The 23,512-nt window shown below is 50.7% G+C and overlaps 1 protein-coding gene across 2 annotated transcripts; it reads left to right on the top strand.

The window, feature by feature from the left end:
- Positions 1-51: 51 nt before the first annotated feature.
- On the top strand, positions 52-23,512 carry CAVIN1 (caveolae associated protein 1). Of its 2 annotated transcripts, XM_055790066.1 has the most exons (5): positions 52-262; positions 1,369-1,596; positions 2,809-3,137; positions 4,891-5,354; positions 20,876-23,512. In XM_055790066.1, the coding sequence occupies exons 3-5, from the start codon at positions 3,065-3,067 to the stop codon at positions 21,539-21,541; spliced, it is 1,203 nt and encodes a 400-aa protein (XP_055646041.1). In that variant the 5' UTR covers positions 52-262; positions 1,369-1,596; positions 2,809-3,064; the 3' UTR covers positions 21,542-23,512. The 2 variants fall into 2 exon arrangements, with proteins under 2 accessions (XP_055646041.1, XP_055646042.1); XM_055790067.1 differs by lacking the exons at positions 1,369-1,596; positions 2,809-3,137.

Genomic DNA, 23,512 nt, shown 5'->3' with positions numbered 1-23,512 from the left:
CAGCGGAAGTGACGGCATCGGGCAGGAGGGGGGCGGGGGGGGCCGGCCTCGCCGCCCCGCGCCGGGCCCGCTCCACCGGAGGGGCCGCTGACGTCACCTGCCCGCCCCTGACGCCATTGGCGACGCCGTGACGCAGGTAGTGACGTCACGGGCAGCGTGGGCGAGGTGCGAGGGTGCGGCCTGCCCTCCCTGGTGGGGCCCGCCCGGCCCGGCCCGGCCCTCGTCTGTGTGAGGCGGCTGTGGGGAGCAGCGGAGGCCACAGGTACGGTCCTGGGAAGCCCCGGGCCGATGCCGCGGGTGGCTTCCCCCAGCTGCGGGGCTGGGGGGGTCGGCCCCGGGCTCTGCAGTGGGGAGCCCCCGAGCTGCCTGCCTGGGCCGCGTCTGCAGCGGGGAGCGCCCCCTGAGCCGCCCGTAGGGCTGTGCCTGGTCGGGGCTGCAGCGGGGAGCCCCCCCTGAGCCGCCCGTAGGGCTGTGCTTGGCCGGGGCTGCAGCGGGGAGCCCCCCCTGAGCCGCCCGTAGGGCTGTGCCTGGCCGGGGCTGCAGCAGGGAGCCCCCCCTGAGCCGCCCGTAGGGCTGTGCTTGGCCGGGGCTGCAGCGGGGAGCCCCCCCTGAGCCGCCCGTAGGGCTGTGCCTGGCCCGGGCTGCAGCGGGGAGCCCCCCCTGAGCCGCCCGTAGGGCTGTGCTTGGCCGGGGCTGCAGCGGGGAGCCCCCCCTGAGCCGCCCGTAGGGCTGTGCCTGGCCCGGGCTGCAGCGGGGAGCCCCCCCTGAGCCGCCTGTCAGGCTGTGGGCTGTGCTTGGCCTGTGCCGGTCGGGGCTGTGGCAGGGAGCCCCCCACCAAACCGCCTGCCTGGGGTCTGGGCTGAGCTTGGCCAAGCCCTGAGCCCGGCACCTCGGCGTGGCTGGGGGCTCCAGCCTCCCACGCCCCAGCCTCGCTGCCTTCTCACTCCCACTGGCCAAAATAAGAGTTTCCTTGTTGAAGTTAGTAGAATTGTAGGAAATGAAAGAGCAAAAAATGGCAGTTCAGAGTTAATTCCAAGTGTTGTACAAGCATGCATCAATGGAACCAGTTGCCTCCAGCAGCCTGTGGGTATAGCACTTGATAATACAGAAAACCAGTTAAATACAAGCAACCTCCCTGCCCATCAGGAATTTTCTGCGCTAGACTGTTAATGGAAGCACAGTTCATTGGGAAGGAAGCAAAAACTGACAGTTAAATTTAAGTTAAAATACGCTAAACTTCCAAGTACTGCTTACTGACTCTTTGAGTAAACGGTTGGTCTTGATATGGTGAAAAGAGGAGCTTCTGCAATAGCGAAAATATGATTTAACCACAGATCCCTTTTCACATGGTTGTCTTTGTTTTGAAAGGCCCTAGTCATGTGCGGCAAAGCGGAGGTGTGATGCCTCATTGGGATTTGGGCAGGCGTTTGCCTCTGGAATGGAAGATCCTAGTTACTGCCATGCACTTATTCATAATGCTCTGACAGATGGGCACCGACGGGGTGTGGGTGCTGCTCAGGCTCAGCAGATCAGATCCCAAGTACTGCTCCTGAGAGCTCCTGGGGGATGGAAGACCACCTGCAGATGTGTGAGGAGGTAATGACATCGTGCGGGTCAGCGTGGTGGGCTGCAGCCACGGCAAATGACGCCCTGTGCCAGCAGGCTCAGGCTGTGTTCGTGAGGCTGGTGGTGCTGCGGAATGGAAATGGCAGTCGTAGGGCTGCTAACACTCAGTTTTTGCTTTTATGCTGATGTTTGGTGTGTCTCAATTATGAAAAAGTGAGCAAGTTAGAAGGTTAAATAACAAGTTAACTTAATTTGCCATGAGATGAGTTGGGTGCCTGCCAAATGCATTACACTGGTAGTGGCCTGCAAAGCTGAATTCACCTTATCCGTGGGATGCATCTAACAGTAGAAAAAGTTGCACATATACTGCACCTTTCCTCCCCCTGTACTTATTCCCACGTCCTTGGAAAACAAGAGAGGATAGTTTTCTTTCTTTTTCTCTGTCCAGTCCATGTCCTCTGCACTTAAGCTAGAGGTGAAGGGACAAATTGTGTCAGCTGCACTTGGTGAAATTTAACAGAGTCTGTCCCCCGCAAGCCAAGACTATTCCTTATTTCTGACAGGCCCTAACCAGCTGTATCTTGCTATTTAAGAAGTTAGTTAGCTGAGCTGTTTCCTATGGTCACAGGAACTTCCACGGCTTGATGTGGAAGCAGCTGCTGGACTTTGTCGTCCTTTGTTGTCCTGCATATGTCTGACAGTTTTTTCTTTGAAGATGAAATATGCTAGTTTTCATTTGCGCTGTCTGTTCCATGTCCATATGACACATTTGGTAGTTGTATATATATATATATATATATTTATATATATATATTTATGCAATTATATAGTATAGTGGTATAAAATCGCTGGGATATTGGAATGATCAGTGATATCTAAGGCATAGTGCAAGTGTGGAAGAGCCAGAGATCAAACTGTATCTGCTGTGCAACGAGAGGCAGCACGTTGTTCGCGCTAGAAGAGATTGAGTCAGACCTCACAGCCCTGTGTGCTCAGCTGGGTGGGAAGGCTCCCAGCGGGAGGCTGCTGTTTGCCACCTATTGGCTTTTCCTGGGACGTCCCCACGGCAGAAAATGGCTGAGATGAAGTTAGTCCTAACAGAGAAAATTACTCATCTCATTTTAGCTTGGGGTGTGATTGCTGCACGCGCAGCAAGCGCCGAGTGTGGCACTGCATCTCTTCTGCTGTCTATCAAGAGCAAATCCAAATTCCTGTTCTCTTGTTTTATCCGATTCTGTACAGATTGACCTACTCAGTCCGATTTTTTAATTTTTTTTTTATTATTCCCAAATGAGGAAATGAAGGCACAGAGACTGCACTGAAATCACACACGGAATAGGTGGCAGACTTAGAAAGAGAGCACTGCTCTGCTTGCATCCTGTCCTGTACATGAAACTTCACAGCAAATATCTGTGGAAATCCACTCTGAAGCAGATATCCCCAGTGAGAAACAACTGCAGAGCCTCAACGTTATCTGCCTGGAGTAAGGATTTTTTTCATGGAACTGACTCATCAGCAGCAAACACTGGAAATAAATGCACCGGAAAAAGGTCCCTCCAGGAAAAAACAGGGTATAGAAAAGCAACCTATTTTTGAGACGTGACATAATACCTATTGTAGAAGCAACACAGCACAATTAACTGATGCACAGTGAAACCAGATCTAGATCAGTGGTGCAGTGTGGGTACAACAGCAGTAAAAAGCGAGCTGTCACATGGTGGAGAGCACAGGGGCATGGAAAGTGCTGACTGTCATGAGCATTCATCATTAAACAATGTTCCTGTACATCTGTTTGTGCGTCGTGGGTTTCCCAGTTTGTACGCTTGGAATTCAGCATTTCTTCCAGCCCTGTCTTGAGGTAGGCTGTGAGCCTGCAGAACCTGAGTGCTGGAGAGCAGTCATTTTATTTGCCCGCCTGTGGCAATTTGCAAGGGCAGGCTTGACCCCGGCGGGAGGCAGGATGTGCTGAGCATGAATTGCTTGTTGTCAAGGCTACAGGACAAGAGGGAGACTGCGGCCTTCCCAGTCTGCCCACAGCCCTTCAGCTGAGCCTGGAAGGGCTTTCTGCTGCCCAGGCCAGACGAGGCTTCACAGCGGTTCTGCCCGTGGGAGCTTGATTTCCTCTGGCTGAGCCAACGCCAGTGATGGTGTCACCTCTCAAGATCTGAATTTTCCTTCTTCACATTGCGGTGCTTGGTCCAGCCTTTGGTAGCACCTCCCAAGTGCCTTCCAACGTGATGATGCCTCCACAAGGCATAAACTTCTGCCAACACTATATGAATTGCTTTGTGTCTGTGCTGAGGTTAAAAGTTAGCAAAATAAGGATTATTACTTCCCCATGTTTTCCAAAGCAGTATGTACTCGATTAAGTTTTGAACCAATTAGTATCTTTTTTTCCAATAAAGCCTTATCTAACACACTGTGTTTGGGCATTGCTTACCACTACATTTTTGCATGGCATATGCTGAAGCATATCCTGCATTTAAAAGTCTAGTGACTGGATTTGTCGATGGATAGAGGATTGCAGAGCTGAGATAGCTGCTTTTAGGTGGGAGTGGCCAAGCTGCCTCACTTCAGGAGTGAATTGTACTTCTTTCTGTGTTAAATCTGCGTAGAGACTTGGTGCACACTGTCTATATCATGTGTACGGCTCTTGTGTGCATTCACACACATGGCAGCTTGCATTTTTATGACCTAGAAGTCATGTGCCATAACTACTGAATCCAAATTGTAGCATTTCTTTAAAGTACTGAAAATCAGGCTCCCATAGTCCTGGAAAAAAGACCTAAGTATTGGCAGGAGATCTGAATTTTCCAGCTGAACTTCAACGTGTGCAGTTGTTTAAACCAGCCTTCCTTTAATGTATACAGCTGCGCCCAGATGGGGTTGCTTTCTTTCCAGCAGCTTCCCAAGCCGTTTATTCAAGGTTTTTTATTTTTTTCCTCTCGTTCCTTATAGTGCCTTTAGACTTACGGTAAAGAAGAGGCGGTTGTAGTTTCAGAGGTTTGCATTCCTCGCTGAGCTGTGCCTGTGTTTGCATGCAAAGCCATCGCCTCCCCTCCAACTATTTTAATCATTTCAGAAAGGGTGGGTCATCAGGCATTTGGCAGCGGGCTCCTTTTATATAGCCGAGGTGGAGTCAGCCAATGACCTGCAAGCCTGGAAAATTTTGCAGGGCAGTTTCACTGGACGGCTTTGCAGAGCTGTGCCATTTGAATTTCAGCAGACATCCACACACTGTGCTCTCCATTTCTGGCGTTTCTCCCAGCGCAGAGTTTAGCTGAGGCTCGGGTTTAGTTTTCCCTCCTCTCTCTCTCCCTGCAGTGACAGCTTCTCCCGGCTCTGCTAGCCAGGACTCCCAAGCGATCATGGAGGATACTACTTTGCAAATTATCGAGCCACCAACTGCTTCCGAGGCCTCAGAGGAGCAAGTGCCTGAAGAACCCATCAAATCAGACCAGATCAATGGTGTGATGGTGCTGACCCTTCTGGACAAGATCATTGGAGCAGTGGATCAGATTCAGCTGACCCAAACACAGCTGGAGGAGAGACAGCAAGAGATGGATAGCGCAGTGACCAGCATCCAAGGAGAGCTAACCAAGCTGACAAAGGCACACACCACCACCAGCAACACCGTGAACAAGATGCTGGAAAAAGTGCGCAAGGTGAGCGTCAATGTGAAAACCGTTCGGCAGAACCTGGAAAAGCAAGCTGGGCAGATCAAGAAGCTTGAGGCCAATGAAGCGGAGCTCCTGAAACGCAGAAACTTCAAAGTCATGATCTACCAGGTAAGGAGATTTTTTACGCTGCCTTTTGTCCTGTTGGCGAGTGTTTTGTTTGCTGAGGGTTCTGTCATGCTGCACGGTCAGTCCGTGACACTCCCAAACTCCCCTGACTGGTGGTCCCAATTAAGGCGGGTCTGAAGCAGCTCTCTCATTCATGATTTAACATTGTCTATGTGTTCGAAGACAAGGTTTGATAAGAGTTTCTACATTTAACAGGAATTTTAATGAAGATAGTGAGAATGGCCCTAAGCAGTCATTGCAATGGGCCAGAAGTATCCAAATAACCTGATTTTACTGCTTAGCTAAAAAAAAAGAGCAAGAATGCACTGTGTTCAGGAAGGGAATATTGTAAATCCGCCTGCCAATGTCTTTTCTACTGAGAGACATGTGTATCGCTACATGGAGAGCAGTAATATTTCAGATTTGTGACATGCATCTAATAACGGCAAGAGACAGTAACCCCAGCATTGGGGTTAATCTCACTGACTAGGGCAGATAGAGACATTAGAGAAAATTCCAAACAGCTCCTTGAGCTCATTAGTGCTTGGCTCTGCCCTTGCCGTTGTGCTCGTACAGACTTTCACATTCTTTTTTCTGCAACCTGCAAGTCTTGAATCTTACAGTTGTCTGGTTTCAGTAACAGCTTTGATTTGCTTGATGTTCAACCCCTGCACTAAGCAGTGGATTTTTCCTTTAATATTAAAGAAGGAGAAAGAGAGGAATACGTTTCTGTCAGTTTTCCTGTTTGGAGTTAGTCTTCCTTACCAGAGCAAACTCTTACAGTGGTCCATGGAAGAAAAGTGAGTGAAATAGTTAATGATTCAGTTAGAAGCCTCTGGGTTAATAATAGACAGCGTAGGGACAAATCGAGAAATGTGTAGTGCTGATCACAGGAAGAGAGAGAAGCAGAAACAAAGGGAAAATGCTTCTTACTACAGGGCTTGAAGGGAGGGCTGATCATAATAGGCTCAGGAATCTAACAAGTACGGGGGCCTGTGTAACACTCTGATTCAGAGCTTAGCCTTTCAGGCATGATAAAACTACAAATGCTTAAAATATTCCAGCCTATTCAGATCATACGGGCAGCCTAACCGGTTATATATATATATACATATATATATATATGTATTTTTTTATTATAAGCTCTTTGTGTAAAGCTTTTGCAGGAGGATAGATCTCTTAATGGAAACATAAAGTGGAACTCTTCATGTACTGCTGAAGGAACAAACGTTGCAAAAGGAGAAGAGTGAAGGCAGTTGTTTAAACATAACATTCCTTGTGGGTTATAGAAATAGGTAGAAAGTTGGCAAGCTTCTAGGTCCTTTGGAAGCATCCTGAACATTGGCAGATCGTCATTTTGTGAGCGGTTCAGTTTGGTTTGCTGTTGCTTATGAATATTGAGGAGAGTTTCTTTTGGAATTTGAAAAGCGATCCTGCTTCTAAAGGAAATCAGGGGCAATGCTTTTGCTGATGTAATGAGGACAGGGCAGCCTCTGAGCAAATCAGCAGGCAAGAGACTACAGCAGGGATTTTGTGAATCATGAAGATACCAGCAAAAAAAGAATGAATTATTTGTAATTCGGAACAATTTCCCAGCATGGAACTTAGTGTGATTTGACTGTGAGGCTGCAGAGCACAAGTGAGAAGTTCTGCAGGTCTGCTTCACGTGAAACACAGCTTTTTGCACCCTCATGGAAATCCTCACACTTCTGCGGGAAGGCTGAGTAGACCTTGCCACAGCGAGTAAGGGCCAGTTCTGGGGAGACGGAAGGTGTGGCAGCAGGCGTGCAGGCTTGTGATGGACGCTGCTAAGGCAAATGAAGGTCTCTCTTGGAGGAGAAGCTCTTGATTATCTCTTAACTTGGTGCTTAAACTGAAAAACAAAATCCATGATGGGCTTTTGATGTTTGAATACTAGAGAGAAATAGGCAATAATAATATTAATGTGCCTGAGTAACAAATGAGTTTATTGATCGTAGGTTGTGCTATTGTGGCAAAGACAGACCCATACAATGAGAATTCGGTGGCCAGGTGTGGACCACAGGGAATCCCTGGGAAGAATGGGGGATATTTTTGCAGTCCTGTGCAATACTGCTCTTTCCTGGATACAATGGAAACACAGAATTTCGGTCAACAGAGAAAGTTTCCAAATTCTATCAACCTACAGTCTTATCTCAGAGCTACATTAATTATTATTTCTCAAATAGAAAATAGAGTTGCTTAATAGTTGTATTATTCTGTAGATTGTCCTCCATAAAAATGTCATCATGTAATTTTCAGTGTACAGCAACCTGAATCATATGGCTTGGGGTAAGGAAAAATAACCTGTTGGGTATAGGAGTCTCTCTTATTTGTGGAGACCTTTTATTCTGAAGAAGTTAAACATTTTGGGTGATCTTGGAAGTTTTGCTTTTGGCTTTGCGGTTTTTTATTCTGCTTTGTTTTTTCCTGGGAGAGGCAGGACTTTTAGAGCTTGCCTCTTACTGTAATTATGGAGATATCATTCTTCAGAAATTCCTAACACAGGCTGACTGTGGGAATTGCACAGCAGAGCTGCCAAAACATCAGGATACAATTTTGTGTCCCAATGTGTTCATATGAATATTTTATCACAGTCAGTAATTCTAGGCACGTCAATGACAAGAGCGGTGCTTTGTCTGGGATTATGCAAAACAGATAATGATAACATGTTTAAATAATAAAACTCTGCAGAAAGAAGTGATATTTTTGTGTGTACATTGTAAAGGTGCTTATCAAATTGAGGATGATGTTCAGCTGCTTTACTGATATTGAACAGTGCTGTTTGTTGCAAGAAGCCTTGTTGATTCCCACTGGATTAACCTGTTTACTAATATCCTTCTGTGTTTCAGTACTAATAATCATGACATTTTTAAAAAATGTATCAAAAGTCTATAAAACCAAAACTTTATGGTGGACTCCACCTCGGGAGTGTAAATGAGAAAAATGCACTGTGGTTTCCTAACTGTGTCTATCATTAAAAAAAAATAATTGCAAGATAACTCTTCTAATTCAGTGTTTCACTTCTCAAGACCCACCACCTAGCAAAGTTTATGTTAGGTACTTTCTTGGTAATGTAATTAATTCTCTGATGGCGAGCAACATTCATTACTGCTTTTTAACTCAGAAAAAACTGCCTTTGGAAAGCTGAGATTAACTTTCCTGGGCAATTGCAATTTCAGTTGCTATGGCTAAAAATGCAAAGATTTATTAGTCTTTTGGAGAACAAGAGATAAACTCATCTTAAGAGACATAAAATATTACATAAAACCAGCGGTGGCTATTTTCAAGCAAGGTAGCTGAGCAAAACAGTAGTTATGCTCTATAGGGATTTAATATTGTGTGATTCTGCAGTATGAAGAAATAAAAGGAGGTAAAGATAAATTGGCTCTTTACTGTTAGAGATGTTTGATTATCCTCCCAGTGCTGAATGCTGAGTCTCCCGCAGTTATGGACTATTTCAGGAGTGCAAATAAGACCTTTTGGCACCTTGGGAGAAGAGGTCAAACTACGTGTGAGAGTTGTATTTTGCTAGCTGTTAGATTAGGAGGAAATGAAAATCAAATTTTATTCAAGAAAAGCTTGACCTGTCAAAGATGAGCCCAGAGCACATCTGCCTGCGTAGTTTCAGACTTTGGGGGAGAAAGTGCAGAACTGAAAATCTCTTCCACTGAGGCTGGCTGAGGGTGAGGCATTAAGCAGAATGTTTATGGGCTGGGCTGTCACATATGTAAACGTGCTTTCTCACAGGCTCACTCTCTCAAATATGCTTTTACCTGATTTTGCCAGGAGCTGGTCTGGTTTCTACCGAGGTAAGAGTTTTTATTTCCACTTACCAAAGGCAATTAGATTGATTCTTGAGAATAAAATCTGAAAAAAACAACCCCCCTCCACATTACCTCATCCGTCTTTTTGTTTTGAAAATCTGCCTACCAAAAGCAAAGGCGACAGACTTTTGTCAAGCTGCTGTGTAAACAGAAGTTCACGTACTCTTACCGTAAACAGCACTTGCCTTCCTAAAAAGTCTGATGTCAAATGACTGCGTGCACTTGCTAGCAGCCCATGCAAACAGAGCTCCTCAGTGCTTCCTTTGTGCTGGACTCCTGCCTTTCAGAGAAATTAGGACACCAACAAATTTGGTTAGAGTGGTTGCTAGTAAAAACAAACTGAAGTGACTTCATCCCACATCTCCTGGTTTTAGGATACAAGAAGCTGGGGCTGGTTACTATAGTTCATGATTAAAGAATGGATGTCCTATGCAAAAAGCTACTACGCTGAAACCAGGCAGCGTGCTGCATTCATCTGAAGAACGGCATGGGTCAGCACTTAACAGAAGCACGGCATTTTTCCTCTAAACATCTTTTGACAATTAAACTTATTCCTGCAAATGACAAAGGCTTGATTTTTCTTACAGCCGGACAAAATGCTTGCAGCACTCGGCATACGTATTGAGTATTGAATTTCTAAAGTGTGCTGGTCCTTTATTTTGAGGCTCATGTGGGCGCTGAGCTGGAGGGAGGTATGGCTCGTGATGCTCGGCATTGTTTGTTGGAAAGAGAGCAGCCTTTGTCGGAGGTGTATGGACATGCTGCTCCCCACGCTGCCCCACAGGTCTGGGGGCTCCTCTGGGGCTCCTCTGCTCTTCGGGTGACTCCAGAGCCTTGTGAGATGTAGAGTTTCTCTGGGAAGGGCTGGGCAGTTAAGGAGAGGCGAGGAAGAACGTGAATCTCGGCCGTACAATGTGTGGAGTAGGTAGGGCTGGCCGAGGAAATATAAATAGCGCAGCTTGGCTTTTGTGCCTTGAGTGGGCCTTATACGGATGGAAGCAACAAGACTGTTGATCGTGGGGAGGAGGGATGAATTTCAAACCCGCACATTAACGTGACAGATTTGGAGGCCAGACCTGAACTGCCTTATTTTTAGGTCTGGGTGCCCCAGAAGAGAGCGTGGAAAAGAACATGAGCTCAGGGGTCTGATGAGAAGCACAGGGCAGGCAGCACAGGGCGTACGAACCCATGTACCGCAGCCGCCGCACCCACTGCCCCTGGGCTGCAGCCTTTCTCCACCTCCTAAACAGTATGTCAGCTGCCCCGAGCTATGGTTTTGTTTCAAATTAATCATTCTGAAACAAAAAACCTTATGAGCCTAATGACGGCAAAGGGTTCATGAGAGCCCGTGGGATCTGCAAGCCCAAAGAACAGCCTGTGTGGTTACATGCCTTGGGTTCAGTGGAACTTGCCCAACTACAAGTGTTAAAGAATAAATAGAAATTCCAAATACAGTTTAAATTACAGTACTGAGGGCAGGCAGGGGCTCCGGGCACCCCCGTTATGCTTTTCCTGCAAGAGCAATTGCTCCGTGCATATAGGAGCGCTCTGTGCTTGCACTTGACTCCTCTTCCTGATCCGGAGCAGCGCCGCAGGTAGCATCTGCTTTTCCCAGTAGTTCACTGCAGAGATTGCCATTGTAGCAGCCAGTGTGTATTTTATTTCTTTTCCGATAATACTTTAAAATAAAAGGCCTGTTTTATTTTGCTGTGAATCCACTAAGCAGCTCCCTTCGTAGCCACAATGGTTCTTATCCCAGGTTCAGCAGAGAACTGGAGCAGAGAATGGGAACGGGATATTCCTTTGGTGCCGGATTGGCTTTTGCTTTATTTTATTCTGTTCTTAAATGAAATATGAAAGAGACTTAATCATGAAGCCTTTGTTAAAAACCACAAAAAATCTGAATCATACAAATTGATACTCATTAATTAAGAGTTAATATTGTTTGTCTCTGATCCTTTGTCTCTGTTGCCGGAACACATGGGTCTTAACCCAGAAGGCTGTTGTATCTTCCCTTCTGTTCTCCTGCTTTTGGTCACAGAAGCAGCAAAATTAGAGGTGAAAAAATGCCATCCCAGGGGAAGGAGAGAAATATCATTCAGCTGGGTTCGTTTGGGCTGGATTCAGCTGCATGTTTTCCCTCCACTGTAAGGGGCACCACGTTCACATCTTGATGTGCAAAGAATCCTTCATGTTCTCTGCACATGACTGAATTATAAGAGTCTCAAGAGAATAATACGCAGGAGAGTGAACCTTAAAAAAATTTCAGGATTTTAATAGCTCTCACTTTCAAGATTTTTCTTAGTGCAGATTATTAGTCTTTCTGCCAAAAGGCAGCTCAACAGCATGGATTTTTCTGTTGCAGCCTGGAATCAACTGCATTAATATTTCATTGCTCAGGTATTATTTATAAGCAGTTAGAGCCAGGACAGTTTGCTTTGCTGCAATCCTTTCAGCGTTATAGTTACACGCCGAGCTGTGCAGCAGTAAATTGTCTCAAAGCAAAGGGCCAGAGGCTACTCAGCCAGTTGGGATAGGGTTAGATCAGACAATTAATGGCTCATGAAACTAAAACCAACGGGGATATTCCTTCTGATCACATATTCCTCTCTCAGGCCTCTCTTGTGCCTGTCAGCAGTGGATCTAAGCATCCGTCACGTCTGTGTGATGCCAGTGGGGCACTGCACACAGGGATATAATGAGGTGCAGAATCTGCCGGCCGTGCTCACTGGGCTACATGGCTGGGGTGCTCTAGTTTTCGGTAAGATTGTGGCTCCTTTTCCCATTCTTAAACTAGATGCAAGCCCTCGGCAAAACACATCGCTAACAGACAGCAGGAAAAACTCTCCAAGGCTGCACATAACCCAAGAATTCAAGAAGCCAGCCAGTGCTCAGACGATGCCTCTCAAAGACACAGTCCCATTACTCTCCAGTGTACCCTGTGTGGGAATTTGACCAGTAGATGGTAAAAGCTGCTTCGTGTTGTAGGCGCTGCAGAACACTGGAGGGGTGTGAGCATCGCGGGAGAAGCGGTACTGCCGCGTTTTGTCTCCATTTCCCCCATTTTCTGTCAATGTGAACGCTCTGTAGTTGGCTTGTGTCCCTCTGTGTCCTTCAGCATTGCTCACCAGGCAGGCGCTGAGCGAGCTGCGTGGTGGGTGACTCACTGCACGCTGTCACCCCGGCCCAGCTCCAGACAAGGCACGCAGCTTCTGCCAGGCAGGAGGAGTTAGCAACCGCGCTCGGTCTAACACAGCCGTTTTCCAGAGAATGTACTGCCTGCCCTAGGCACAAGACTGGGGGAAACTGAGGGCTGTTCCTGCATCTTCCCTGAAGATGCTTCTTGCTACGCTACCCAGAAGTGGGATGTGCTGTCTCTGTAGAGAGCTATGCAGTCTCCACTCTCTGATGTAGCAATGTGTCTGTGACCCACATAAAGCGTGGCAATAGCTCATAAGCTTTTTGCCAACGTGCTTAGCCCTCTTTTGTCCTGTTTGAGATAACGTTACGCTCTTGATTCTGCAACATCTTCTACAACTTAAAAGTACCTGAAGAACTGTGGGTCCACTGGCCATCTGCAAGAAAAAAACAAAGACGAGAAACAAAGATGCTCAATGTCAGTGAGGGAAAATCAGATATTTAGAATAAAAAGTCTCGGGACGTTCAGTCTATAGCTTTATGTGAGGATGCAAATGTCAGTGTCAGCACAGATCTATCTGCAAATCATCTGTAACGCAAACTCCATCTTTACTTTTTTGCTGTTCAGAAATGGCCCCGGAGTTATTAATCAGTCGAGACAGGTTTATCTGGGAGGAGCAGCTCTGAGAGTAAAGCCAGTTGTACAAACAGACTGATAATAAGATCAGAACTTTTTTCTGCTGTCAGAGGGGAAAAAAGAAAACAAAAAACAAAAAACCTTTTCACTCCACAATCTATTTACTTCTCTGTTTCCTACAGCCCTGCCTTTCTTCTGACTCACTGCTAGGCAAAAGCATTTTCCCAAACACAGCCTCCTCCTCTCCCTGCACCCGTTCCTCCCTTGCTTTTCACCATCGAGTTTGAACCAGCTCCAGTGCCTGTACCATGCTGCTCTTTCTCACCAGCTAATGAAGGAGATACAGCCTTTTAGGACATAGCTTCCAGGACATAGAGTAACTAGACGCGCCTGATAGAAAAAAGTGCCAAGAAGATTGCACAATACACAAAATTGCAGAGAGTAGAAGGACTTCTGCTAATCAGGGAGATACTACTTGAGAACGAGCTAGCTTATCCCGTTAACATTTACCTAATGCCAAACCTACGTTGCTTTTCCCCTCATATTTTAGATCTTTTCCTTTTTCTCAGCAGTATTCTTTGGTGACTTCTTACTGCAGGGTTCAGTAGTCTTCTCTCCAAGGACTCAAGGCTTCTCTTTTTACAGACCTTTGGAACATAAAAGTCGAGGCCAAGCCTGATTTTGCAGAGAGCACGCTGGCTGTGCCACTGAGTATATACATCTGTAAGCTGCTGGGTATTCTCCAGCGTTGGTTTAGGGTATGGTCAATATGCTGACAAAACCAGTGGATGGAGTTCTGGAATCACACCCAGCTGTTTCGATCTCTCCAGCTTATGTGTTTGAATTAATAAACGTAGGGTTTTAAAATCGCTATCTTTGCATAATCTTATACATACAAGCAAACTCTGCTTTCAGCTACACCATAGAAATCAGAGGTGTCTCCAGAACTGCTGATCAAATCGCTCTGTGAAGAGGAGTGTGAAAAGAGAGCAGAATCTGGCCCTATGGCAGTGTTCAGTGTAAACATGCCTGAAACCATAGAAGCGATTCTGCATCTCCTAGAACCTGCTGTAAATTAGAGAAGGACACTCTTCCTTCTAATAAATCTTTGCTGACTGTCATTTCTGTCCCATTTTGCTACCTAGCTTCTCCCTTTACTAAAACATACCCCTGTGCCTTTTCTCTCTGCCTGTTCTCACGCTAATCTGGATTACTTTGCTGGCAATGGTCCCGATCAGATTCCCAGTGGGGACAGGTAAGTGTTTCCATTGTGCTTCCTTTCCGCTGGCTATTGAAACGTAGTTTTCCTCGTCTTAGCCAAAGAAGATCCAGAGTGTGCGCTTTGAGTCTTCGCCAGGGACTACCCTCTGAGCTGTCTCCAGGATCGGTTTCCCTCTGCCCATGCTGCGGAAAGTGCCATGGCCCAAATCAGCAGAAGACATGCAAGGAGGCAGCAGTTTAGGGCCTCAGAAGGAGTACCCCCCGAAGATTGCTTTGAACCTCTTCTTGAAACTCTGAAAGCTGCTGATTCCAGAGCCTTTGCCTCTCTGCCTGCTTGTGGCTGCTGCAAGTTGGCAGAAATGCCTCCACTTGTTGATTAACGTGCTTGCTGCTTGCTGCCCTAGTTATAACGGGTGGTGAGGAGCTGTGATTTTCTCCCAGGCGTTACAGGACTTGTTGTGCTACTACCTCTGCGATCTGGGAGGGAGGAATTGCTGTGTGGCTTGCATGAAGGGCTAGTAGCCAGGAGCAGTTGGCTCCGCTGGTGTCTGCTGTGACTGGGCAAATCCCACCTGTTTTCTGAGTTTCTCCCTCTGAAATACAGACCTGGTAATACCTACCTCCTCAGGCTTCTTGTAAGGTTTGGTTTGGTTTGGAAGTGTTTGTGGAATGGTTTGAAGTTGTTTTAAATAGATAAAAGACAGGCAGAGAGCACAAACTGTGTGACTTAAAACTACGGTTGTCCGAGATAGGCACTGCAGCATCCATTTCTTCTCCGTGGCAGCCCCCCCGGCGCTGTTACACACGCTGGAGCTGGTGATGACTTTAGCTGCTGTTTATCTAACGCTTATCTCATACCGAAAGGGCAGCTGGTAACAGCACAGTGCCCTGTTAGCCTTCCTCTTATTGTGTGGCTGCTGGAGACAATACCCCAAGCTGCAGTTGCCTGCCCTTTGGGTGGTCACCCGGTGGGGTGAGGAGCACGGTCTGGAGGGAACGGCCACGTTGGTCGGTGGACAGGACAGACCCGGGAGCCAGGCGAAGGTGACCTCAGCCCAGGAATCAGGGTCTCTGGGGGAAGCTGCCAGGGAAAACTTCTTTTCAGGGAGAGTGACCAGATTTTTTAAAAAGGCAGGTTTTTGCAGGATAGCAAGAGAGTCTGACAACAATTACCATCTCCACAGGGAAAGTCTGTTCCAACAAGAACACCGGAGAAGAAAGCACAGCCCTCCTCTTTTCTGCACAGGGCATCTTTACATCCCTGAGCTTTGCTAGGCTGCGGGTGCTTACCAGGTGTGTTGCTCTTACTCAGGAATAACTGAATCCTCCTTCCCGTGATGGAAGGTCAGCACAGAAAAGCACCCTCTAAAGACTGGCAGAGCCAAACAGTTAGCATGGCAACGGGAGAGCAGAACGTTTTCTTCTCTGGCAGGGCTCGACCTGACCTGCAAGGCTGATTTCTGTCCAGAAGCTTTTAATCCTCCCTCAGGGCTGGTGTGGCACAGGGGGTGCAGCAGGCGCTGGTTCACCCAGCGGCAGCAGGGCTCAGCCTTTTGTGGTTCTAGCAGAGCCGGGGGATGTGAGCTGGTCATGTTCTGCATGTTACGGGTGCATGTCAACCCAACTCAACTGTTTGTGCTCTTGCAATTTTGTCAAAATAACGGAACAAAATTAATTGCAGATGTGATTAGCATGCCGCATGTGAAAAATCTTCCATTAAATCTTCAAACTGGAGATCGGAGTGGCTGGGAGTTCTGGGACTCTTTTATTTTTTACACGCTGACAATAAGAGCCCCTTCAAGAGCAATCCTGGTGCCCTTCTCGTGTTTTGAGAACGCTCACCAGATTTGCTGGGGCTTCTGCAGTGCTTGAAGAGCTCTGCTGGGCTGGGAATGCAGCTCAGCTTTGTGTCTCATTGGCCTTTTATATGACGGGGGAAGTGTTTACATGTGTTGTAGCAACCAGGCGCTGTGTACATGGCCGTATGGGGCTGCCTGGGTGACTCACTGCAAGGGAACTCGGGCTTGAAAACAATGTCAGATAAAAAGCCCACTTGGTGGAGGAGGGCAGAGGCTGGGCCGCCCTGTAGATCTCGAAGCCCTGAATTGTTTGGGGCAGGAGGAATAAAGAGCAGCCCAGCACCCTGTCAGCAGGCAGCCAGCTGCCTTCGACGCTGGGTACGGGCACCGGGGACGCTCCGGGTGCCCGCAGAGTCAGCAGACGGACGTGCTGCCAGTCCCGTCGGCTCTGCCAGCGGGAGGGAGCTTCCCAAAGTGAACCGCTTCTCTGCGCCGAAGGGACATGTCGGATTGTGAAATGGACTGGGGGGTGGCACTCTGTGAATGGGCAAAAGAAAGGTAGAACTTGAATCAGAGCTGAACCTTTATGTGAAGCGCATCGGATGGCAGCGAGCTCGGTCCCAGCACACGTACAAGCACGCTCCCTGTCCTGCCGGGCATAGCTCTGCTCTGTGCGCAGAGCAGGGCAAGATTTTTCTTCCGCTGGTATAAAAATCTTCTGAGAGGTCTTGTTTACCCACTGTCTTTGTGCCAGCTGGATTCAGGCTGTCTTAGAGAACAGAACTGGTTTACATCTGCTGACTGGGAGCCAGGTTTGAACACCCCAACAGGCAGGGATGCCAAGACCCAGGATTTTGGACTCACCCACTTCAAGGGTCAGTGTTTTCTCAGTAAAAATAGAGTAGTTGGAATGCCTGGTGATAAAAATGTGGCTCATCTGGATGAGTCATGAGTGAAATAAAGTGCACAGACCATAGGGCCTTGCCCGGAGTGGGGATTTGTGTGGCAGCCACCCATAGACCCAGGACAGTTCTTGATTGTTCCAGCGAGGTCCCATTGTCCTCCACCACGGGCAGACGCGGCTGTGTCTGCAGGCACGTTCTGCCCACGCCGGGCAGCTGCCCTCCCCCCCAGGGGAAACACCTCCCAAGCAGGGAGGAGGAGACCCTTGGTGGCATTTGGGCAGTGCCTGGGTGCAGGTGGGGAGCGACACACGAAGGATGCTCAGCAGCAACATATTCAGCCTCGTTAAGACACGCCAGAGCTGTCGGTTCTTCTTGCACCAGCTGTACTGTGCACAAGCCAGAGCCTGCTAAACCAGCAGGAATGCTCCTTGGATGCAGGTGGGCTTGGAGGCAGGAAAGTAACCCACGGCAAGCAGTGCTGAAAATCCACCAGCTGTCCTCCAGCTGGTGATCTACTGCTCAGATAAGCAATCAGCTTGAAGAAGAGTCAGGGGGAAAAAATGCAGGAATTATCCCAGGAATAGGAAAGAGAGACGCACTCTCCGGCGGCCCTCAGCCAGCCCTAGGGTGGCATGCCACCCTGTCACCCTGGCCCGGTGGGAAAGGGGCCGGGTGAAGGCTGCAGAGTGTTTCCTGAGCACAGCTGGAAAAAAGCTGTTGGAAACCGTCTTGGGGGGGTGGTGGTGGGGAGGTTGGGACTGGAGGCGTCCTTACTTATGGGAATAGCTGTGCTCCCTCTTTGCCTGTGTGCCTGAGCAGTGAAGGTGCCTCCTGAAAGAGGCATCAGCAGGGTCTCAAGCCCAGGAGCACTTGGTGTGGGTGGTGTGTGGGACAGCAGAGGTGTGGGTCCGCACGTGAGTGCAGTCTATGGGAGCTGGGATCAAACAGGGGGGCAGCTGCCCTTCCCGGGGGTGCAGTGACAGGGATTAGAGAGAGCCACGCTGTCACCCTAACAGGGGTTGCTCCAGCTGTCCCGTGGTACCGGGAGCTGCTGCTGGCCACGTCTTCAAGGTTGTGAGGAAACCGTTGCAGGATGCTGCCAAGGTTGGATGGGTGTGCTGCTGGTGCAGCCCGCTTAGCCGCATCAAAAAATTCAGTCAGAAGGTGGATTTGCTGGTGTAACATGAGGAAAGGCAATTATTTATGTGGCAGACGTGGAGTTTTTGAGGTGGTGTTTCTTTCGGCAGACACATGTTCTGGAGCTAACAAGGGACTGATAAGTATCTGAGTTTGCAGGATATGGCCTGTTTCCAGTGACAGTCGTGCCAGGCGAGAGGGGGATGCCTTTGTTCTGGCTCATTGTGTTGACTCAGAGGGAAGGAAGTGGCCGGAGTTCCTGATGTTCTCGGCTGGTGGGGCAGGGTCCCCGGGAGTCCCTGGGATTGCTCCAGCAGGTGTTGTTGTGCAGAACAGGATAACAGGATCCTCGCCTTCCCAGTGACGTGGATTTGTTTTGGACTGACCTGACCCTCTGGAGAGCATGTGTATTGTTTTCTCCTGAAGTGGCTAATCAAATGAAGAAAACATGTTGGCCGCTTCGCCTTAATCTCCAGAAGGTATCTGGGACCTGGGCTGCGATGTGGAGGGTGAAGAGCTTTGCCCAGCGCAGCTCTCTGAATAAAACCCAGAACGAGCCCCCTGCTCTGGCAGACTCTGTGTTTTGACCATGGACACTGCAGCCCACATCACCCTCACGGAGCCCAGTGCTCCACAGAGCTGCTTTTTCACTGTTCACAAAGTTTTCCGCAGAACCCCTCATGTCTCCAGAAGTTCTGCTTGCCCAAGGATCAGCCCTGCCCTGTGCTTGGTGAAGAATGAGAATGCAGCTAAAAGCATCTGAATTTCACCCAAGCGAGGCCGTACTGGTGTCATGTGTTGAATAAGGTTATGTCAGATCTCAGGTGGTGTTGAGGGAAGGAAGAGCTGGGGATGGCGCAGCTGGCCGAGCTGAGCACCCCGTGTTTGCAGAGGGGGTGTCCTGTCCTGCCTCCGTCCGGGCACTGAGGCCGGAGCAGCAGCGTGGCAGGGACCTCGGTCAGCCGGAGCAGCAGTGCATGGGTGCGGTGGTGGGAGAGCGCTCAGGACGTGGGCATGCAAACACACCGTCCCTTCCAGCACCGTGCAGAGAAACCTGTGCAGAAGTGTGCCTGGAGTCACCGTGGCTCTTCGGGGCTGGGCCTCAGCGGCTGTTTTGGTGGTGTGACCATCATGAATGTCCTGGCTCTTGACACCTGTGTAGCTTGTTAGCTCGTGGCTACGTTGGTGCAGTGGCTAGTGCTGTGCAAATGTGGCATGCAGAGCGTGCAGCCTTGCACAGGGGACACCATGGCAAATTCACCTTCCTGGGACACAGGGCAGTTCCGCTCCTGGCATCCCCAAGCCGGGGGACGGCGTGTCGCTGCCGATGTTTGCCACGCACTTCAAGCCTTTTGGGTACCCCGGGGTCTGTCCCTTGATTTCACTGGGCCCTGCTGCTGCCTGTGTTGGACTGGGATCCCCCAGCCTTGCTCTGTTCAGCTCCTGTCTGCCCTGGGGCTGGGAATGGTGCCCAGCTGTCCTGCTGCCCCGACTTTTCTCCAAACCTCAGCCCAGCAGCTCTGCTCTCTGCGTGCCTGTTCCACACGCTGCCTTGTGGCTGCTGCTGGCTTGCTGACAGCGCTTGTGTCGGCAGCTCCGTGCCTCTCCCGCCCAGCTCCATAGATTAAAACCACGCGGGCAATAAATTTCTGAGCCGTGGGCTGCAGCCCCGCAGCTGTGATGCTTTGCACATTGACGGGCTATTTCCAGCCTGTCCTCGGAACAGAGAGGTGATTCATTGCAGCAGGGACGCATGCTATGTGCTGCTCAGATGAAAACCAATCCCACTCCAGACCTGTGCCCCTCTCCTGGGTGCATGCTTGTCCTCTGCCACTGGGATCAGAAACTTGGCTGACCCGGGAGACTGGAGAAGCTGAATGAATTCGCCCCCAGTCCCGAGCAGATACAGTGGAACCTTGCAGACCTGGCTGTGTGAGTCGGGGCTGCCGGCTCCACCGGCTCCAGATACCAGCTCAGACAAATTGCCTAACTTATTCCCCAGTGGAGAAATGGGAAAAAAAGGGCAGCCTGCTGCATCCCAAGGGATGTTTCAGCTGCACATCTGGATCCTGCAGGCCTTGGGAAAGTCTGAGTGCAGGCCAGGGCTGGCCAGTGCACACCAGGCTGCGTGGCCGGACTCCCAGTTCCAGACTGTGCTGCCATCTGCAGCCCAGCACCACGCCGTGCCCGGGGCCGCTGCTGGCCGGACCCTGGCCAGGCCACTGACCAGGGAGCGGCCAGCGGTCTTACCAAGAGAAGACCACGCACGGGAAGGAAGCTGAAGCATCGTGGGCTTGGGGGGGGGGGGGGGGGGGGGGGGGGGCGGCACCCTGGGCAGATGCTGGGGAGCAAAGGGGCACCACATCGCTCCAGGGGGTCCCCTGCACCCCTCCACTGCAGGATGCAGGTGGGGGCTTTCCTGGGGCCAGGAGCGGGGAGCGTGTGATGGCCAAGTCCTGGCATGAAGATGAAACTGGAGGGGATGGAACTGTGACAGAGGCACAGGAGGAAGGGGAAAGTCTCCGGTTTGAGTGCTGGCCTGCCTCTTCCTGCACTGCTGGAGTCATGGGTGGGTTTGGAACCAGCCCCGGGGCCAGCAGAACTGGTATACCTGAGGTTAAATACAGCAGAGCCCTAAGCGGCTGTAAGTAGAGCAGATCCTCGTGACAGTAATTTATCAAGTGCATTAAGGGAGGCTGAACCCAGGCCTGACTTCGCCTGGGTCTGTGTTGCTCTGAATTGTGGCTGTGCTTCTGCCTTGTGCGCTGCTCTCCAGCTGGCTCCCGAGGCTGGAGAGGCTGGGGAGGTGTGTGTCTCACTGGCTCCGCTCTGTGTCTTGCAGGATGAAGTGAAGCTCCCATCTAAACTGAGCATCAGCAAGTCTCTAAAGGAGGGTGAAAAGCTGGAGAAGGAAGGCGAGGGTGAGGAGGTGCCCGTGGGTGAGGACCATGCAGAGGAGGACCATGTGCAGCTTTCCTCGGATGAAGAGGTGGAGATTGAAGAGATTATTGAAGAGTCACGGGCAGAGCGTATCAAAAGGAGCGGCATGAAAAGAGTGGATGACTTTAAGAAGGCATTCTCAAAGGAGAAGATGGAGAAGACTAAGCTAAAGACCAAGGAAAACCTGGAGAAGACCCGCCACAACTTGGAGAAGACCCGCCACAACCTGGAGAAGCGGATGAACAAACTAGGCACCAAGATTGTGACTAACGAAAGGAGAGAGAAGATGAAGACCTCTCGGGACAAGCTGAGGAAGTCTTTCACCCCTGACCACACCATCTATGCCAGGTCCAAGACAGCCGTCTACAAAGTGCCACCCTTCACTTTCCATGTCAAGAAAATAAGAGAGGGTGAGGTGGAAGTGAAAGCCACGGAGCTGGTGGAGGTTGGTGGAGAGGAGGGAGAAAACTCGGATCTGATGCATGGGGAGAGCCCCGAGATGCACACACTGCTGGAGATAACGGAGGAGTCCGACGCGGTACTGGTGGACAAGAGTGACAGCGAGTAGGACAGGCTGCAGCGCGGAAGGGTTGTGGACGACGGCTGAACACGTTATCATTCACATTTCGAGATCTCTCTCTGCCCTGGTGCCCCAGGGAAAGTGTACACGATGCATCTTTACTACCCTGCAGAGCCGACTCCAATCCCCTGCCTGCTTGGACAAGGTGTATTTTATATTTTAGTTTTAGCACACAGAAACATTAGGAACACGGGATTGTTTTTCTTACACTGTTAAATCACCCTTGGAGACCATTCCTGCCGCAGGCTGCGTGAGAGCCTTCTAGCACGATGGGCTTTGAGTGACGGGGACCCAGCCCAGCTGGAGAGTGCTAAAACCAAGATAACGGCTGTACACCTGGAAAGCTCAAGTGTCCTCCATAAGCAAAGACCTGGTGTCAAGAAAGCCTCCTGCCAAGCAGCCCACCGGCCCCCGCCACCCCGGCTCCCTGTGCCAGGCTGCGCGGCTGTCCCCGCAGGCAGGAAGACCCCCAGACCCCAAGCTGGCCACCCCGTTCGGGGGAGCAGAGGAACTGTGATGCACCCAGCGTGCGGAAGAGCTGAGCAAGTCCCGTTGATGGACAGAGTAGAGGTGAAGTGGAGCCAGCTGCATGGCAGGCAGGCAGCTCTGCTCCTCTCTGCCCTTCTGAGGACCGGGTTATGTGGTGGTGCCTAGGACGGCTTCACCACAAAGCCACCCTGCAGCTGGGACTGCCGTGGGTGCCCGCATGGCATCACCCAGCCGGGGCCCGCTGCTGCTCCCGGCCACGGTAGGAGCAGAGTGAGCTGTGCGCTCCCCTGCCCGCGTTACAGATCTGGCTGACAGTGGCCCAGTGGCCACGGGCAAGTCCTCGCTGGGGCAGGGAGCACCACAGTGGTGGGGTGCTGGGTCTGGTCCCTTCACACCCGCAGGGATGGCGGCAGCTGGTGGCAAGGCGCATGCTCCTGCCTGGAGAGAGGGGACACACAGGCAGCGGTGCCGGAGCAACCACCACTGGCTGCAACTTGTTTCCAGAGGGATATGGGATGCACTGATGCCATGTGAGGCTCTTGACTGTCAGAGAAGCGACCTTGACACTGGTCTAGCAGCAGACCTTGAGTATTTCTGAGCATCTGCTTCCTCCAGGGGCCCTGGCATGGCTCAGGCTCGTGCCCACACCCTGTGCTTTCCTCCCCGTTTCCCACTTACTTCCTGCAGCTTCACCGTCCCCTGCAGCAAGGCAGCGTAGGGCAGCACCCCCCAGACCCCCCAGCTTGAGGGCACTGCCCCGGCTCAGCCCGGAGCTGCCACGCTCCAGCTCTCATGTAGGCAGGCTCACAGCAGCAGGACCCGGCCCTGCAGGAGCAGGCAGCGCGGCAGGAGGCTGCGGTGCCTGGCACCTTCACCTGGGGAGCTGTGGGTGCTCCTGGGGAGGCTGATCCCGGCAGGCAGCCGAGACAGGGACCTGGTCCTGCTCATCCCCGGCTGCTTGCTGGGCTCAGCCCTTGCCCACGAGCGCAGTTGCTTTCCTCCCCAGCCTGCTCCCCCAGCCAGCAGGGAGGGCTGCTGCTGCTGACATAACCAAATATATAAACTTGCTTTTCTTCTAAGAATTATTTTCCTTCTTATTGTCTAGTGCCTCCAGCCTGCCCCCGGCCCCAGGGTCCCGTCTCAGGGCCTGGGAGATGCAGCCGCCATCCCCGGAGAAGCTGCCTCCCTGCTCGGGGACACCGGGTGCTGGCCCTGGGCTGCCCACGGGCGCTGCCAGGCCTCCTGCCCATGGGGCAGGCGGGGCGGTGGCTCCCAGCCCGGCCTGGGCCCCCAGCCCATGGGTCACGTCCCCTGTCAGAGCCTCTGGCGGGCCCACGGGCGGTTTGCACGGAGGTGTATCATCCCACAGTGCTGGGGGCCGGGGCAGTGGGAGCCTGGACGAGCCCCCGGCCGTTCCCGCGGCTGCATCCCGGCGAGCAGCGCAACTAATAAAGTCTCTTTTCTAAACCA

Source organism: Falco peregrinus, chromosome 18, assembly GCF_023634155.1.
Source record: "Falco peregrinus isolate bFalPer1 chromosome 18, bFalPer1.pri, whole genome shotgun sequence".
Lineage (NCBI taxonomy): Eukaryota > Metazoa > Chordata > Aves > Falconiformes > Falconidae > Falco > Falco peregrinus.
Note: the sequence above shows the minus strand (reverse complement) of the source record. Positions and strands in the feature narration are given on the sequence as shown.

Bases quoted from the DNA above. Each gene is read 5' to 3' on its own strand.
- CAVIN1 (XM_055790066.1), top strand. From the start codon at position 3,065: ATGGAACTGACTCATCAGCAGCAAACACTGGAAATAAATGCACCGGAA. The intron at 3,138-4,890 runs GTATAGAAAAGC...CTCTCCCTGCAG, and splicing joins TCCCTCCAGGAAAAAACAGG to TGACAGCTTCTCCCGGCTCT. The intron at 5,355-20,875 runs GTAAGGAGATTT...TGTGTCTTGCAG, and splicing joins TCAAAGTCATGATCTACCAG to GATGAAGTGAAGCTCCCATC.